General features: G+C 41.2%; 1 protein-coding gene across 1 annotated transcript in view; it reads right to left on the bottom strand.

The window, feature by feature from the left end:
- Positions 1-2,433: 2,433 nt before the first annotated feature.
- The window catches only part of ADAMTS5 (ADAM metallopeptidase with thrombospondin type 1 motif 5), a 44,587-nt gene continuing 27,588 nt past the window's right edge, over positions 2,434-19,432 (bottom strand). The window contains exons 4-8 of the mRNA XM_087818382.1: positions 14,546-14,829; positions 12,486-12,669; positions 11,987-12,162; positions 9,973-10,148; positions 2,434-9,275 (exon numbers count right to left, since the gene is read on the bottom strand). Of these exons, the coding sequence (XP_087674508.1) occupies positions 8,708-9,275; positions 9,973-10,148; positions 11,987-12,162; positions 12,486-12,669; positions 14,546-14,829 (1,388 nt within the window). The 3' untranslated portion in view covers positions 2,434-8,707. The remainder of the gene's footprint in view (positions 9,276-9,972; positions 10,149-11,986; positions 12,163-12,485; positions 12,670-14,545; positions 14,830-19,432) is intronic.

Below are 19,432 nucleotides of genomic sequence, written 5' to 3' on the forward strand. Positions count from 1 at the left end.
CAAATCGCCGCACATTTCGCAGCTTAACACGGTACTAGTTTATTGCCTCACAGTTCTGTAGCTGTCCAGGCCCAGCAAGGCTCCGCTGGGCCCCTGCTCTGGGTGCTGCCAGGTCGGGCTCACGGGGTCCACAGGGCTGCCTCCCTTTCTGGGGCCTCTGAGGATGAGTCTGACTCCAGGCACCTCCATGCGGTTGTTTCAACCTAGTTCCTTGCACTTGTAGAACCGAGATCCCTGCTGCCCTGCTGGCTGTTGGCCGGGAGTTGTTCTCAGCTTCTAGACACCACCTGCATTTCTTGGCTTGTGGCTCCGTTTTTCCATCTTCAAAGCCAGCAAAGGGGTACAAAATCCTTCTCAGGCTGTGGATTTCTCCTACTTCTCCGTCTGCCTCTCTCTCGCCCGCTTTTGTATCTTCTGCCTGATCCTATCCAGCCCTCAAATCTGAGCTCCCATCTCAACACTGCCTGTAACAATATGACTAAGATCCAGGGAGCAAGAGAAACGTCTTTGATGTTTTGGAAAAGAGATAGCAAAGGAGCTGGAGAGTAAAGAAACAATCTGGGTACACTCTTTTCAACGTCTAGAAGGTACCAGACTTCTATGGAAAGCGAATAACTTAGTGGTTCCCAACACTTTTGTAGAGAATTTTTTTAAACCTAAAACTAGTTCAGCCATTTTTTTTTGGTGACGATTCTACTTACGAGCAATTAAAAAAAGGTACCTTCCTGCTATCCAATATTTAGATGCTTTTAATAATAAATACCAACAAGAGCAAAAGGTCTGTAGCTACAATTCAAGGCAAACTCCAATGAAGCTGAAACAAAGAGACAAAATGCTGTAGGCATCTAGAAGTGGAAAGAGAAATGTTTTATTATAGCAAATATCCTGACTTCACGTTACAGTGAGATCTTCGGACTGTTTATCTTCCACCCCTGAGAACTGCCCCAGAGCGTTAATCATTCTGGGATGTGATTCTATTAACCCGTGAGAGGGCCATGGGAGGGAACTGAGAAAAAAACTATACCCCTTCATATATCTGCATTAAGACCTACAATCTTCCATTCTGTGGGAAAACATGAGTTTCATTGAACAGAAAAAAGAGTAAAATATCAGGGATCACCCTACAGAACCTAGGAATTAAAGACAATTTTGACTTTTCAAACACCTATAGTTTCATTTCTAACCATCTTCTTCGTTCATTCTACTCCTAATCTAAAATCTACCCCCCAGGACCATTTTTATGCCCTTGACCTTGTCTGAACTAGCCCATTATTAGCTGTGAAAGGGGTTTGTAAGGTTAAATACCACAGGTTTTTTTGTTTTAATCCTTCCGAGCAATTAACCAGTTTTCTAAATCAAATTCTCTCTCCTTAAACAACAGTCCTTTGTACACTCTAAGCTGTTGCCTCTAGTCTTGCTGCTTGCCTGATTCTCCAGAGTTTTCTTGCCATTTTTATTGGAATTTTAGGATCGTGTTTGCTTTTACACAGGAGGCCCACACATTAGGGCTTCTAAACACTTCCCCTCATTTCTCCAAACTCACACAATCCTCCACCCACCCCACAATCCCTCCATCAGACTCAGAGTCCATAAGGATTTAAGACTCTCAGTGCTTAAAAAAGCCAGTAATTGAAAATAAATGTCTAAAGTGCTTGTAACGGTGCCTGGCACTTGGCAACAGCTAGATGACCATTAACAGTTATTATGTGACAGTCATCCATAATACTGGACTCTTAAGACCAAGGTCAAAAAGGTCATGGAGAGAAACATGTGGGAGAAAGTTGGTATTTACCACTGGGCCTCACCCAGAGAGGTGTTCAACAAATCCTAGCCATTTAGGATGGCTGTTTATGTATAATATTTTAAGAAGTATAAGTGTTTTAAATTATTTCTTAAAAAGTAAACATTCTACTAAAAAGAAAAAATATACAATTCTGAAATATTTGATATGAGAGGGAAATTCAATGTTTGCAATGTGTGCTAAATGGTAACGATTACAGGTTTAGAAAGAATTGATGTCCTTCGGACCTTAATACCATAAATTTGTTGGCAAATAAATAGGGTTTTGCTAGTGAATGCCAACTTGTTTTGAATTTCCATGCATGCATTATCATTTTGACTCTTTGATTTTATATCTAGAAAAACTTTAGCTTGAAAATAGTAGGTGAACCAGGTAGGTTATGTTGTTCTCTTTTTCTGATTTAATACCAACATTTTGATACTAGACAGACTTAGGGGGTGGCGGTCTGGCAAGAAGACTTTAAAACAGATAAAGTGTTAATTGTCTATACCAAAGTGGCTGAGGGATGGTCAAAATGATAGCGAGCCTAGAGTTTTCTTAAGACCTGGCAGCGTTCTACTGCTATTATGAGAATATTTAAAATAAATGGGCAATAGTTTCCAACTCTAAAACATATTATATGCAGTACATACTTTAACCTAGTTTACAGTTTACATTTATTATGCTCACTGAAACCACAAAGCCAATGTTTAATTTTACAGTTTAAAGTCATACATAGGAAAATGCTTTACAAAATAGGATATTGTTCCTCAATGAGTTATTACAGTACAGGTCCCCGTTGACTCAGTTCAAGGGCTTTACCTGAATAACAGAGCTGTTGTGGAATGCAGGCTAGAAGACACAGTGATGCTTTCGATAGTCTATTCAGGCTTGAAATTTGCCAAAGCTGGAGAGACATTTTCAGTGAGACCCACCACAGTTTCCCAAGATGTTTGGTTTTTCAACTGCATTGTATTTACTGAAAAATACCATCACTTCTGAAAAACCAGGGGTAATAAGCAGCTTATATACAACATGTAAATCTTCAAAGTCTTACTCTACCTTGTAAGCACCTTTCAAGATTTAAAAAAACTCAGTTCTACCTACTTAGATTTATCACCTGAATTTACTCAGAGACTCAAATACAGAAATCAAATATTCGCGCCACTGCTCACATCTGATTGAACATATTTCTGCAATCTGCTTAGTTGTCTGCGGTCTATTTACAAAGCATGTGCATGATTTTCTCTGACAAATATAGAATACTCAAATGTAAGCAGTATTTGTCAACTCCTACATTTACGTCATGCCTGAGAGCAAAATGCAAAAACACCATCCAGAGGACGATGTATTTATTTCTTAATCAAAAGTCTAGCCTCACAAAGGACACACAGCATGATCTAGTCTCAATATGCTCTCAGTATGGGGTGAAGTGTTGCTAATATGCTGTGAATTATTAAAGCAAAGATTGAGATATAGTAGCCAAGTGTTTACTATGGACATAAAATACTGCGAAGCTTGAACGAAGTCAGGCCAAGTAAGGATACATAGAAGTCTGTGTATAAGAACCAAGCACATTTGTTTAAAAAGAAGGCTGATTGTCTTAGTCAGTGAAGAAATGTGACTCATCTAAAAGTCCCCTCTCCAGCCTGACTCTTCAAGTTTTGATGTCACCTGAAACATCTCCGATGTACATACAGCTTGTATCACTGGACACCGCTGATCGGAATGACCACTCGATGCAGTTTTCCTAACTTTTGAGTATCAAGTTGTGCCCAGCCTTGACACACACACAAAAAAACAACCAACAAAAAAACAAAAAAACTTAAGTTCTTGAAAACAGAAAAATCACGTAGAATAAAATAGTAACTCAGAAATACCACATTGGACAGTTGATCACTGAAGATGTTAGCACCTTGATAAAAAATTATAATTGTTCATTGCATGTACCAGAGGAAAATGAAAAAAACTAAGAATGCCCTGTTTTATTTATAAATCACAGCTTTTCTCACAGTGTTAGACTTGGGTCACTCTGAGGTGACAGTGCCTTCTAGGATGATGGGGCATTATCCGTTTCTTCATTGACCTATGGCGTCCACGTGGGCCAGCTGGAGCTACGGGACAAGGGCCACAGACAGCAGACTTACTGCTAAAGTGCTAGTATATCAGGAGGGTGCAGTTAACTGGGTTAGCTAACACATACATTTCAGTCCTATTCTCTTTCAAACCAGCATCTTCTAACAACGTATTTCTTTATTGTCTCCACAAAATCTGCATTGAGAGTTACGGTCTCATGGCACCAGAAAAAACATCGGCCACATTAAATGCTTTTCTAGTCTGAACATCACGTCCATTTCCATTTTTTGTTTCACTAATACATGGGTTTTATTGCAACATGTTCCCATATATTAATTGACCAGAACACAGTTATGCTTCATAGATTGATGTGTTTCATGGTGATATAATTTGAGAAGTCATTTCTGCAATTCCCGGTAGCGGGAAGCTATTAGGAAGATTGCTTTTTTCCAGTGGACTAGCGAGTTAAGTTGATCTGCCTCTTAGACAATCTAAAACTACAGGCTCTTGATGAATGAGAAAAATAATAGAGAAAATATACAAGTTCCTTTTCCGTGTGTCTAAATGACAGATCACCTTGGCATTGCACTTGGCTCTGTTATAGCTTTGGATGGACGTTTCTCTACTCAGGGTTATTCATTTATTTTGTAGCTTTGAAATGTTAAAAATAATAAGGTATTTTTATGGTCTCAAGTTTAATTATAAATAGAGTGGGAATGTTCACCAATCGTGCCAATGAGGTTTCACACTTGGCCATAAACCGTCAGCAAAATTCGGACATTATTACAGTCAGTCTTATTTCACAATGACCTCTAAGTCATAGCACACATCCTGAGTTTCTTTGAATCTGGCTGCTATCCTGACCTAAACCATGACAGTGACCTTGATGATAAGGAAGGAGTCCCTGGGAGAAGCATTAGAGCCAGAGGTTGGTCTGGTCAATTGTGTGTCCAAGGGGGGCTTTGCCTTATTGCTGTGACCACACTGTGAAATCAGAGTCAGGGGCAAGCTGATGTGATTTGTCCCTGCCTGTCCCAAGTCCTATTATAACTCCATGAAAGACATTGGCAGTAGTAAAAAGTCACCCTTTATCAACGGAGACCCCGTATTTGTAGAAACGGTCATGACTACTAACATTGGAATCATTTAAATCCATTTCCTTTACTCTCATCTACAGAATCCTACAGACACTAGAGACTAAGTGATATGAATTATTAATGTTTGAGTAGTGTTTGTTAAGCAGCAAAAGACAATATTTGGTTTTATTATCATTGATGTCACCTGGAATTTATGTGTATACAACTTTCATACAACCCATCAACAGCTCTTTGTCCAAGTATATCGGTGAAATGAAGAGACCTGATTCTTAACGGTGTCAGCTTCAGTGGGAAGCTTCCAGGCTTTCTCTGTATCCAAGTTTAAAACTTGGACTGTAGTTCCTTAAATAAGTGTTTTTCTTATTTGTGACTTGGAAAAATTAGTATTAATGGAACCCAAAAGGCCTGTTAATATAACTACAACTAATGAACATGACTGGTCATGATGAAAGATTAAATTAAAAATTCCTTAGAAAGGAAAACGATAGCATCAGAATAAAGATACACGAGGAATATATACACGTACACCTGTTTCACACAGAAAGCTTTCTGTAAAAAAATACAAAAGCAAACAGTGCTGTATATTATGTAAACTCACAAAGTGTACTTTATACACAAACATGAAGCATAAATTAAAAAGTAGGACAACAGCAAAACATTTTAAATATAGAATTTGCACATATTTTTGTTAAATAAGAATAAATAATTTCATCACACAAATTCACATACCAGTTGCATAAACAATAAATTACTTTTTTTTCAGTGCTGCAACTTTTTTTGTTTGTGATTAATCCCTTCATTCTCAGTTTAATGGGATAAAACTGTTTCCACAGGAAGGCAAAGGAAATTGAATTTGTTGAAGAAATTAAATTAATGCCCTTAAATCCCTAAACAACAAGGCAGGGCTTAATTTGGCCTTTTCTGTTCTAGAAGAAATAAATGATATTTTTTCCTGGGCTCCCTTTGTATTTAATAAAACTTAACCTGGAGCGTTCAGTTTTGTGAGTGAGGTTAGATTCTTACTAACCTGAGCATTTTCAGATAAACTCTTTATTTTTTATTATTTTTTTTACAGGAAGTATCCATCCCCTAGCATCATGAATCTTAGATTCTTTATTCAAGATGCGACTGCGGGAAGGTGAAAGGCGTAGTCCAAAATCAAGCTGGACTGAATTAGATTGTGTTACAGAGGATTTTCCCTTTGTTTCTCATTCTTCCTATCTATTGAACACTCAATTTCTCTGAATTTCAGTTTCCGGTCTGTATCATTTTTCTCAGGAGTTTATACATACATTCCTTAGTCAATCTATTGATGCCCATACAGAAAAACCCCCAAAAAACAAAAACAACAAAAAACAAAAAACCCACAAAACAAAAACCCCCCAAATACTAGAGGAAATTCTTTAAAAGCATGGAATAGTGGTTTATCCATTCTAAGCTCCCTAGGATTGTTCCAATGAAAAGTGTCAGACTTCATTATTTGGAGGAAAATGAATCACTGATAAATCATATTAAAAATCTATGAGTCCAGTATAGAAAAGCAGAGTAGGAGACAATCATGTTTGCTCTTCAATGATCTTTTAATGTTGCCATCGATATACCCACAAAAGATAAAATAAAACTGTCATAATTGAATTACTTGATTAAAATTATTTCGGAAATTGGAAAAAAATAATGTTGGCCTCTAGTAATTCTCTCTGTGTAGTCAAATGGTGGGTGTGATTTTAATTCCTGTCCTGACTAATTTGAACAGCTTTGTTCCCTGGCCCCAATTATCTGGTTGACCTCCATCAAGTGTACCTTACCAGTCTCGTATAGGCCTCATTTCGCTAACTGATAATTTATTAAGAAAAAACGACCACATCTAAAGCAAAGTCAGTTTATAAAAATCCAAATATGGTTAATCAGTACTGTAAAATAATTATTTGTTTTACCAAATAATTTCCTAAGAAAATACTTTGAACAGTGAGACATCCATTCTCCTGGCCCACTGAAATAAACGTGATTTAGCAAGATGAATTACATAATCCTTTTATATTAAAAATATCTTATAATAAAAATAAACTCTCATGAGCTTAAGGGAACTCAAAACAATGGTCCCCTAACATCCTGATATGAAAATCTTCACAATAGGCACATTTGGTATGATTATTATACAATTTTATAAAAACAACTGGCTTTGTGATATTTCACAAAGAAAAAGAAATCCCAATGAAACGAAACACCTTATATTTTCTGAGCTATGGGGTGGAGAGATACAGTTTACTGTCTAAAAAGAGATTTTTAGGCAAATGATTGCAAAATTTTTCCATGTCTAACTATTCAAACTTACAACCTACCCAGGCAGGCTGTGGAAATAAAAGCAACAAACTTCTCAAAAATCATCCTATTTCATCATTCAGACACTTACTGGTACAACCAAATGCCTTCCAATTGGGAAAAATCTCAAGTGCAATATCAGTAGACTTGGATTTTTAAAAATTCAAAGAATTATTGCCTATAAAGTGTGGAAACAGTCTTATTAATAACCACTTATTTTTTGCACTAGCCACATTACCGATAGTCACTTCTAGATGCGGCTAATTGCCAAGTGATCTTTAATATTCCTATTAAACTAAGTCAACAAGAAGTAGAAACCTTGTAGGTCTCACAGAACTCTGGAACCAAACAAACAAGCGAAAACGAACACATTTTAAAGACTTGCTGGTAAAGGTATACCGGCACTGAGAGTGCTGACTGTGATCAGGAAACTCTTTGCTGTGTGTATTTTGTATATATTACACATTGTGAGATATCATATCAGATGAGAGCCATAGAAAGGGAAAGCGATTGTGAAAATTTAAATGGAAAATATGGTGAAGTATGTGTTTTTTCCCTTTTAAATTCTAGCATGAGGAAACAAACTTTTAGACTCTTCAATACCGATAACACACACACATCAACACTACTTTCACAACCTAATTACGCATGAATTTGGCTGGCTGCCTGAGAAAAACACAGGCCGTCAAATGTCTAAGTAGATGGACTCATGTATGTATTTAAATGACTAGATACACTAAGACCCTTTTCCTTTTCAGAATTTCTCAGAAGATGCTTGCTCTCAAATGGTTTTTTGACTAAAATTTGATCTCCTGTTGTCTGAAAGTATAACTAAATCTCATGAAAACAGCAGCAAGGTCTTAAATTTCCAGTAAAACATCCACAGCTCTTTCCAGAAACTGGAAGAATTGAAATAGCTGCAGACCTACTTTGGTCAAACACTTTTTTTTTATAGAAATATATATGTATATGTACATACATATATATATATTTTTTAATAGAACCGAGTGATATAAAGTGACATACCAAGGCAGGATGTATTTACAAACAGTAAAAAGAAGCTACTGTGGGTTGTGGGTGAAAATGGTTACAGTGCCTTTGAAGACATTCTGTTAGAGGTAGGTGACAAAGGGGACTCTCCTTCTGCCGTCTTCAAATGTCGCCTGATGCTACATCCATCAGTGTTGTTTCATTCCTGCACGCCCGGGGGATGTTCGCCAGCTCCTGAGTTTTTCTATATTCCAGGGTCACCACTGTCACATGAAATAGTGCACATCTTCATTTGGTCTCGGAGAGCAGATTCTGCCCATAATCGGACTCCTGTTGACAGTGACACTGAAGCGTGACTTTCTGTGCTGCAGGTGGGCCTCTTGCTCACCACGACTGATAGCTGGTGAGCCACCCGGTCGTCCCTGCGTCAGAGCAGAGTCGCAGGCTAGCATTTCTTCAGCAGACACTGCTTAAATGCTGAAGGTCTCTGGGAGAGAAGACATCCCTTGGCTAGCTTCCGGTTCCCATCCTGGCACTGCACGGTCCGGGTGTGCCAGCCCGTGTCACAGGACCTGGAGCAGGCGAGCCACGGGCCCGTCACCCACTGCAGCTGGGGAGGGTGCGATCCCACTTTATTGCTGCCATGGCTTGTCACAGAGTTTACTTTTTGAGTGGACTTCTTGGGAACAAAAAAGCTGTAGCGGACATCTAACGCTTTCGTTGGGTCTGTTGCAAGAATCTGCACTATTAGAATCTCCTTGGTGGCGGCGTAGCCCATCCCATGCAAGAAGTCATCCCTGTGGCTCCAGCCGCTGTAGTTCATGACCGTGCCGTTGATGTCAACGATGGTTTCCGAAGTGGAGATCATGTACTTGCCATTGATAAGGTACTCACCGGTTTTCTTCTTCAAGGCTAGGTAGGCAGTGAATCTAGTCTGGTCTTTGGCTTTGAACTGTCGGACTTTTATGTGGGTTGCCCCTTCGGGGATCCTCACAACGTCAGTATAACCCTTACTGGAGGCAGGAATGGCCACAGGGGAGAAGGAGGGGGAGGGAGAGAGAGAGAGAGAAGTAAACACTTAGAAAATGGATAAAACAACAGAAATTCTCTAAAAGTTTTACCTTATCATAACACAGAGTTTCAATGTATTTAAGCTTCCTACTGTGTTGAAGACAGAAGATGCAATCCTGACGATGTTGCTTATCCATTCAACTTGACCTAATATTTTTATTTTTGTAATACACTTTGGATTAGACGTCATGATAGGACTTTTTCTTTTGAAGTATCTAATATCAAGAGATGATACGCAAACCTACAGTGGCTTCAAACAAAGCCAGGAGGGATGCTGGTGATATCTTACACAAAAAGCATATCAAGTGGGCATATATTAAAGCATCTGAACAAGTTCACCCCAGCGCTAATATAATGGCAGTGCTGGGCTTAAAACCAGGCCCCTGACTCCAAATTTAGACTCCTCTCACCATATTCCCAAAGATATAACCCATTCTTGTGCCATTTATATTTTATAACATTCTAAACAAAAATAAATTCTGGTTACACTGAGCTGAAATGATGCCAAACGGGGTAATGGAGATAAAGAAAGGGTAAGGGAATCGGGTAGGAGCTGACGACGTAACATGAGTCCTTTGTCAACTGGAGAGTCTGAAGCTTCCTTCAATTCACACATGGGCCACTGTTCCATCGCATTACCTTTTTTTATTGAAGGTTCCAATAATCTTTGTGCAACTGGAGTTGTCTCCTCCACACACTCCACACTTGTCATACTGCAGCTTTGAGCCGATGATGCCGTCACAGCCCGTCCGCACACACTTCCCCCGGACGCAGACGGAATTGCTGTAGGGCCTACATTCAGTTCCATCGGTCACCTGCACGTGAGACGCGCGTTAGCCGTGGGCAGTGCTTGTGCCCCCTACTTGGTTTCTTTTTTTGGTAAAAGAGCACGTTCTAATCTGTGAGTTTGGAGTTTGATCGGAATAGATAGTACATTGAGAAAAAAACAAAGAACCAAAAAACTATAGTTTTCAGGAGTATCTCACTGAAAAATCCTTTACATGTTGGCAGGAGATCGGGGATAAATCTCAGTCATGCACTTTCTCTCTTGAGCTCAAATCCAAATGTGCTGGGACACCCAAGGTACTCATCTCCCTTCCTGTACGCATAACACATTCCCAATGCACAGTCTGGCTTTATGACACAGAGAGAAGCAATTTTTTCACTTAGCCTGTGGGATTGTCTGTCACTTGTGTCAAGAGCAGAATATGAGCAGGCCTAAGATCACCGGAGATCTTTTTGTCGCATAATTGTTATTATAGCAATAAATTTGAAAATCTAAACCCGACTTTCAAAACTGTGTAATGGTTGGAAAGCACTCCCTGTTGTGTCGAGCTGTCAGAAGCTGAAATTGAGACGAACAAATTAGTGTAGGAAAAGGAATCTGGGGAAGCTGGTGAGAACCACTAACTGGAAGAGAATGTATATATTTGAATGAAATAATTAACATATAAAGCTAGTTACAAAGTAAGATGAACATGGACTACCTGTGGTTTGTGCATGCATGTATATAAATAACATGTCATATATATAAATAAACGGTATATTTTGTATTTGTGAATATACATAAGCCTTCATATATGTGTGTATGTCTGAGTGTCTGTAAATTAAAATAGGGTATACTTCAACTGGTTAACAGCTCTCCAGATGGTTATATTTCCACGTGATGTTTTTGATTTTATTTCTCTGTATATTTTTTAAAATGAAAATGTATTGTTGGATATGAACTTATTTTTCAGAAATATGTCAGAAATATCTGAAGACCAGTTACAGAGGTGGTTTTAAATGTATCATCTGCTGTGAAGGGATTAAGAAGTACAAATTGGTAGTTACAAAATAGTCACAGGGATGTAAAGTACAGCTTAGGGAGTATAGTCAATAATATTCTAATAACTATGTATAGTGTCAGATGGATACTGGAAATATCAGGGGAAACACTTTGTAAAGTATATGACTGTCTAACCACTATCCTGTACACCTGAAACTAATAAAAATAATATTGACTATAACTGTAATTGAAAAAAAATTTAAAATAATACATGTAGCACCGGTTTGCAAATTAGATAAATAGTATTAGATAAATTGCTGCAGAGTATTGATTGTGAGACATAAAGCTGCAGTAATTCAGAAAACCTTCTGTGAAAAATAAGGGATAATTTCACAGGCATACGTTATGTGTACAACTAAAGGGACACTGATTCATACTAAGGGTGCAGGACATTTAAAAATCTAGGTCAGAGACAATGATCTTGAAACCTGTCCTCATGAACCACTAACAAAAGTCTTACGTAAATGATGAAGAAATAGGAAAGCTTTCTCGCCGTATAGTCCCCTTTACAAATGTGCCTTGGAAATACCACATATTTTCAGGGCTATTTTGAAGTTAAGGTCACATCTCACCTGACTTGACAGAGTTAGGCTCTTCAAAAATAGCTTTTAAAACATTTACTTGTTCTGTTTACAGAAAATTTTTATTCATTGTATAAAGTTTGAAAATATAGAAATTATAGAGATGAAAATAAAACCCTTCCAAACCTAGCCAACCCCCAAAATAATGACTGTTTACAGTTGGTATCTGCCAGGCTTCCTTCTACCAAATAATGTCCACCAAGGACGCCTCCAGTGTCTGGACAGACGGTGTGCGGTTCGTTACCTTTGGAGAAAACACCACATAGTAGCCGGTGCCCTTCGCTCTGCAGGTCAGCTTGCACACGTCTCCTGGCAGGACGCCGGCATATTTGGGAACCCATTCCACAAATGTTTTGACTCCTTTCGCATCAGACTGATATCCATTTTTGGCCTCACACTGCTCATGACGAAAAGATTTACCTAAAGAGCAAACACGTCACATCAGTACTCTACCGTTCCGAAACCTACATACCTTCTTGTGCCTTTCAGCAATTTTAAGAAGATGCTTTTTCCTCTCAGAGCCTCTTTACACACCAGTGCCGAAGGATTTTTATCTATACACAGAGTTGAGAACAGCAATTATTTTCTCCCTACTCCCTGAATACTCAGTTGTTCATAATAATAATTTGGAAATCACTTATGTATTTGTTACTGATGTGCACACTGGGGGAAGTATGAAGTTCAAGACTGGTAGGCTATTTATTCCTGCGAGCACAGAGGTTGCTGAGAGTCGGGCAGCGTACCCTGGGCAGGGCAGGGCGTCACGCTGCAGGAGCGGTAGATGGCCCTCTTCCCGGTGCAGTAGCGGCCGCTGTTCCTGGGTGCTGGGTTGTTGCAGTGGCGGTGGGCAAACTGTACTCCTCCCCCACATGAGCGAGAACACTGGCCCCAGGACCCCCAGGACCCCCAGTTGCCGTGGCTTGATGTCTGAAATAGAACACGGAAGACATTATAACTCAGAAGGGAGGAAAGCATTTAAAATATGCACTTGGAAATCCCTTGCATATATGACAATGGAAACTTCATCACAGTCGGAGTTCCACTTTCAGTGAATTTAGCGTGGGTAGCGAATGTCCTGGAATTGCAATGTGTTTCCGATCCTAAGCAATTCATCTTTCCTGCCTCCCCCTACGTACTCAGCGCACCGCAAGGACTGCCTCCTGGTTTCTCCGGTCATTTTCACTTACGCGTTCTGATCTTGCACATTTCTGTCAGTCACCACTGAACCCTGGTTAACTTTCTGTCCACACTGATCTTGCATCTTTGGCAAAACCTATGATGCTAAAGGCTTTGCGTGACACCGGGCATGGGTTCATCCTGCTGTGTCTGTTCTCCCTCTTCGGCATGAAAGTTCTGCAGTGCCTTTCCTGACGTCACACATCCTGCTTGTGACAGACCCTCTGCCACGTGCATCCACGTACTTGACCGGGGTTGGCTTAATCCCTAACTAGAGTCTCAGCGCCTGGAGAGGAAATGCGGCGGATATTGAGGTGCACCCACACCACACGCACACACACCACGGGAAATGACAAGCCCTGTTACCACACCCCAGGTCTGTGCTTTGGAAACGCTGCGGCCTGAAGCTGCGACTCCTAGAAAAAGAAAATGATGAATTCCTTTGCCGAGGGAACGTATAAAGAAGTCCGAGGGTTGCCTGCCTGTGTTGGGGGGTCCGAGAAGGCGACAGCCTTTGAAGATACAGGCAACGTGCACATGGCAACATTCTCCTAGAGCAGCAATTTCCAACCGGTGTGCTGCCAGAATGTTTAAAACATGCGATACCTGACTATTTAATCAGGGGCAGTGACCCCTTTTCGCTTAGATTGTCAAATAATAAAATGACAACAGCCAACACAATGATAGCCATCTGGTGTGAGGCATGGATACATGGAACAGACTGACAGCTGTCAGGGGGGCGGGGAGGGGGACTGGCTGAAAGAAGGTGGAGATTAGCCAAAGAATATACATGCATAGATCACGGACAGAGACGACAGTGTGGTGAAGGCCAGAGGGAAGGGGTGGGGGCTGGGGGGAGGTGGGCAAGCGGAGGAAGGGAGACATCGGTAATAGCGTCAACAATAAAAAATAAATATAATAAAAAAGAACAGGAAAACATTATACCTGTTTTTTTTGGTCATATCGAGAAAAAAATGTAATATTTTTTTTTTGGTGTGCCACAGAATTTTAGTAGTTTATGTGTGCCATGAGATGAAAAAGGTTGAAAATCGCTGCTCTAGGGACTTTGAAAATTTTGTGAGTGAGAAACAGAAGTTTTGTTTGGGCCTTGAAAATGAAGGTGGCAGTCGCTGCTATGAAAGTGGACCACAGGGGTGGGGGGGCGGTGTGTCCCCGCAGCAGGCGTGGGTTACTTTAGCTCCTAAAGTTAGATTAACTTGCTGTGAGGGGAAACATGACCATTTTGGAGCTCACCCAGTATGTGTGAGGAGCATGTGTCAGCTCTACTGCTATTTCCTTAACGAATTCAAATAAATGCAGTCTCCGAAGAGCAGTCTGAAAGTAAACTTCCAAAAAGTGGGCCCTGCTGGGGTCTCAAGCAGAGAGCCTCTGGGCTGTGGATCTGTCCCAGGACATGCCCCGGAAAGAGCACCTAGGGTCTGCATTTCCTCCGGTTTCTGATGACTGGAGGTGGCCCCTGCGCTTAAAGGAGGAAGCCGTAAACAGATCCCTCAAGGGAAAATATTTTAACTCGGAAATAAAGCCTTGTGGTGACAGTCCCCACACATGTCACAGGAATGTACTGCAGGCCCGGGCCTCCAGGCACGCGTGCCGGAAGATCACTTACGGAATAGTACTTTTTCTTGGTTTTGTCCACGCACTTGCCCTGCAGGCAGACCCTGCCCTTGCCGCAGGGCGTGCCTTCCACGGCGGGCAGCTTCTTGGTGAGGCACACCATCTGGCCCTGGCGCACCACGGCGCACCAGAGGCGCGCGCACACGTCCATGCCCGGGCACACGGAGTACTCGGGCCCGAAGGTCAGGTTGCACTGCTGGGTGGCATCGTAGGTCTGTCCGGGGAGCTCCTCGGGGCCCAGGATCTGCTTGCGAGGCAGGTCTAGCAAACAGTTACCTGAAAGAAGAACCGAGATGGGCCACTGTTCCGCGTTTAGGTTTCAGTCCCTGAGGGCAAGGGCCTCAAGGGGAAGCGCTCCAGCTTGTGCTGAAGCCCGATGCCCCCCCGAGAAGGGACTCTGTGGGGGGGGGAGGCTGGGTGCCTCCCTGCGCTCACACCGTCCAGGATTTTCAGTGGGTTAAAGTGTTAGCTCTGGGGTGTCTATAAGGATGGCAGTGGCATGATTGAATAAAAACATTTTATAATAATCAGTTGTGAAAACAGCCATTGTGCTGAGGGACTAAAAGAAACTGGGATAGACGGAGGGGAAATAAAATAATGGACGTAACAGCAGCAATATATAAGCATTTACAACACTGAGAAGCTGTGTGTCCTTGGCACTCTATTTATACCCCACTCTCCACTTTCAACTCACCTCTTCCTCATGTGCCTCTCCATGTCCCCCTCCCATTAACTCCATAAATAACAAACAAGGTGACACCGCATTCGTTCAAGCACTCACTGAAAACGACAGTGGGTATGCTGCCCGGCGGATTTGCTTAGCACCTACAGTGAGCTAGCAAACATCCTAGGTATCGGGAAAACCGAAGAAGTGACCCAGATTCGTCCCTCAGGGCCTCCCAATAAAGTGAAAGAAATAGACTAAGGAAAGCAGTTCTCCCAGACTGATAAGAATTTTAATAAGGAGCTTTCAAGAGTCACAGAACAAAGGAGGGTTGGGAGAAAGAGAAATCATCGTTGATGATTTGGGCCGAGGCCCATCTTTCTACCCTTCCCCTCCCTTTTCTCCCCTTTGTGCCAGTTTTCAATGTGTACTTGTTGGGTGTTTGGCGTGTGTCTGCCCCCAACAAGTCGGTGCCCTCATTGCGGAGTAACATGGGGAGTGTACAGTGAGCTGGGGACCAACAGGAGCCAATCCCTCCACGTGAACGACGCAGTCACCTCCCGGCACGCAGCCTCCCCAAGGATCCCTGCTGGGTGAGTTACTATCATTACTTTTCCCCCATCACGGGAGCGTGCGCACTGCCCAACACTTCCTGCATTTTTTTGTCTACTTGATTTTAGGGTTTACCTGCTGATGATTGAGAGTACTAAAAATAAGAACTATTTCTTACCCACTTACACTATTCTCAGTTATTTAAAAGTACTAGTTTATTTAATCCTCATGAGAACTCTACCAAGCAGACACTATTGTTTTCTTTATTTTACAGCTAAGGATGCTGAGGAACATCAAGATAGATCACTGACCCAAGGTCACGTAGCTATTAGGGTTTTATGATCAGAGCCTGCCCTGCTGGTCACTTACCGTCTTACTTCTGCTTTGCACATGGAGAGATTTTTCTTGTTTTATTGCTGAAGGGTAAACGTGTGTATGGATCCTTTAAATGGTGGGTATTGTGCCTAATGGTAGAAACACCAGGTCTAAAGTCTAATTCTGGCAAAACACTAAGGGCTGAGTGTTCTTGGCCAACTTAGTTAACCTCTCCCTAATTTATTTTCAAGCTCTGTGAAATGTTTCTCTTTTCACTGTGACACTATGAGGGTAAAATTAGCTAAAAAAGATATAAGAGGCCACGAGAAAAATACAAGACAATGAGAGTTGCTACTATGCCCAACGTAGTTAACAACCATTTACATGTATTGGAGTTATTATTTTATTCAACAAAGGAAAATCACATTTAAATCCTATTTTCCACTGAGAAACGAACTATTCAGCACATTTTGAATATACTGCAAACGTTTTTACAACTACTACGTTCAAATTTCTTCAAAGCGAAAACCCTAGAATTTGTCAATCTGCAACGGAGGCATTATATGAAAATGAGTAAAGAGCAAAATTCCTATTTAACTCCCGAGCCAGAGCGTTTGAAGAGGTAAAACTTCTTAAGGTGAGCCAGCAAAAGCATTAAAAATAAGTATCCAGCCAAAGAGAACTTTGGGAGAAAAACACCGAGTTAAAAGAAAAAATATCAACATCAAGTCAAGAGGAAAGAATGGTAGTAAAAGCTCCCTAAGCTTTGTTTAGAGGACAGGGTGAGGCTGGGCATTTCGGGACCCCCTGGGAAGCCTGGTCTTCACTGCTACGCAGAGAGCACTGTGTGAGCCAGGAGCGCTCCGCAGATGGCTGGGGGACAGCCCTGTCCACGAACCTCCGGGACAGAAGAATGCCTTCCAGCGCTTCAGATGTGCTGTTTTCAAAAGCACTTTAACTTTACTGAAAAGCACAGGCCATACGGCTGGGTAACTAAATATTAGCTGGGAAGAGAGAGAGAGAGAGAGAGAGAGAGAGCGCGCGCGTGTGTGCATGTGGCATGGGACCGGCTGGTATGTCTCCAGCCAAATCACTCTCCCCCTCCCTATGGACACGCACTCACCGACATCCTTTCTACTTCACTAGTAGCTGACGAGTGAGAAGAAATGCGTAATGCGAACGGTTTGAAATCAGCTTACGAACAGGTGAGGGCAAGAGGTGGCACCTCCTTTATGGAGCTTAATAGCCAAAGACAAGTTTGAAAAATGAAAAACACATATGCTTTGCTATTAAAAATTCAGCATCTCGGCTGCATGGTCTTCCCTTAGAGGTCACCTGGAGATGACCTTTTCTTGCTTAAATGATTCATTTCAGAACTGCCATTAATGTATTACTCTGATGTGTTCAGCATTAGGATTTGTCGCTGCATCTGTTTCTTTTTAATCTGAAATATATAATCTATCGATTTCATCTATTTGTTGAATCGTGTCCTTTTGGTGTAAACGAGGTGCAGGCATCTCTACCAAACGGCAGACTTGTGCCATGGAACAGTAACAAAAAACCAAAAAAAATAGATAAAATGCCTTCTTCTGAATCTTGCAGTATAAATTATTTTAATCTCAGTCCTAGTGGATTGGATATAGGTTTTCCAGTTTAAAAATTGTGTACATGTTGGGGGAGGTGGGAAAGAGGAAATGAATCCATCATTCAGTGCCATTCACGTTGACTCCAAAAGTACCCGGTCTACTGCCGACTCTCCTTCGCTTTTATTCTCAGCCGCGTTTTCATATCTACTTCGTGTGTTTTTTAATTTGCCCTCGGCTGAAGCCCAGTCCGGGCTTCGCTGCCAACCTTTTCTGTTCGCTGTGCCGCACAAGCTGCCAAGCTGCCTCTTCTCTCCCTCCGTTCTCTGCCTCGCTCCTTCCTTCCTTCCTTTTGTTTTAACATTTGCTGCATATAAATGGGTGGTTTCTAAGAGAAAGGCAATAGAAGTGCCTGTGTACTGTATATTTGTTTTACTCCCCATGTTAAGGTAAATGCTACCAGGAAGGTAAAAAAAACTGAAAAGTAAAATGCAGTGATTTGCGAAGGAGAAATAAAGAATGGTCTCTCCATGGCCACGAGGCACACCACGGGGTGATGGAGGCGTGCCAAGCCTCTAGGAGATGGAACAGGAAAAACTTTGGGGTTTTTTATATCTGACTTCCAGTGTGACTGGTCTTTCATATTAACAGTTAATGGAAATCACTGAACTAAGGTTGGTTGCTCTCTGTTCTTTTCGGTTTTTCTTCCCTATTTCTAACACTGTAGTCATTCTGTTTTCCTTTTCAGGATACAGGAATGAAATTGAGCATTGCCCCAAATATCCATGGCCTCAGAGAAATTAGTTAATATTCCTAATAAAACTCATTCGAAGGAGCCTAACAACACTGCAGACCCTCCCCTTTGCTTCTTGTCTGCATCTCCCTGGCCCTACAACTCTTCTTTTGAGTCTTTATTTGAATGTTTGACATTAAAAGAGAGACGGACCCGTTATGGGCCCAGTGGCAGGTAAACTAGCGAGGGCACAGAGGAAGCCCAGATAGTGGTTGCTGACCAACAGTCAGCGAGGGGCTGGGAAACTGTTAGAAGCACTAGGGACACTGTTAAGCAGATTAATGCCAAGGAAATTAGATTAAAAATTCTCCCTGTGAAAGGATGAAGCCTAGCTTTTTAAACATAGAAGTCACCATGGACTTAAAATAGATGTCTTATTTGCAGACTCGAACAAAGGACACAGTTATGGTGAAAATCAAATCCTACCATAATGGGCTTTGAATCGACGAGGCCTACCTTAAAAACTGAATGTTAAGTCTAGTAGACTTAGCAGGGTGATCACATTGAAAGGTATACGAACGCGGAATCATTATATCGTACACCTAAAACTAACATAATCTTGCATACCAACTACGCTTAAATAAATAAAGAACCTAAAAAAAAAAAAATCCTAAATAAATAATAAAAGCACAGATGCACTAGATGTTAAAAATATAATTAGGATGTTATGAACAGCTTTATGCTAATACATTCTGATCGAGCGAGATGAAAAGACATTGAATGTTAAGATCATATTACTAGCTTTATAGCCCATACTTAGAGAATTGATTTTCTAATACCATTTTATCTCCAAAGTCCTGTGTTCAGTAAGTGGCTGTAAATTCATACCTTTAAATATGCTCCATGTTAATTTTTCAAAGCCGTCGATAGGTTTTCCTTAGCAGCCTGTGTCATGGGTACTGGAGCTGTACCTACTTGGGCGGTGGCCTTTCTCATCGCCTGACACCGCAACTTAGGGATACAATGGGGCAC

The sequence above is a fragment of the Miniopterus natalensis genome, chromosome 6, assembly GCF_054644295.1.
Source record: "Miniopterus natalensis isolate mMinNat1 chromosome 6, mMinNat1.hap1, whole genome shotgun sequence".
Classification (NCBI taxonomy): Eukaryota; Metazoa; Chordata; class Mammalia; order Chiroptera; family Miniopteridae; genus Miniopterus; species Miniopterus natalensis.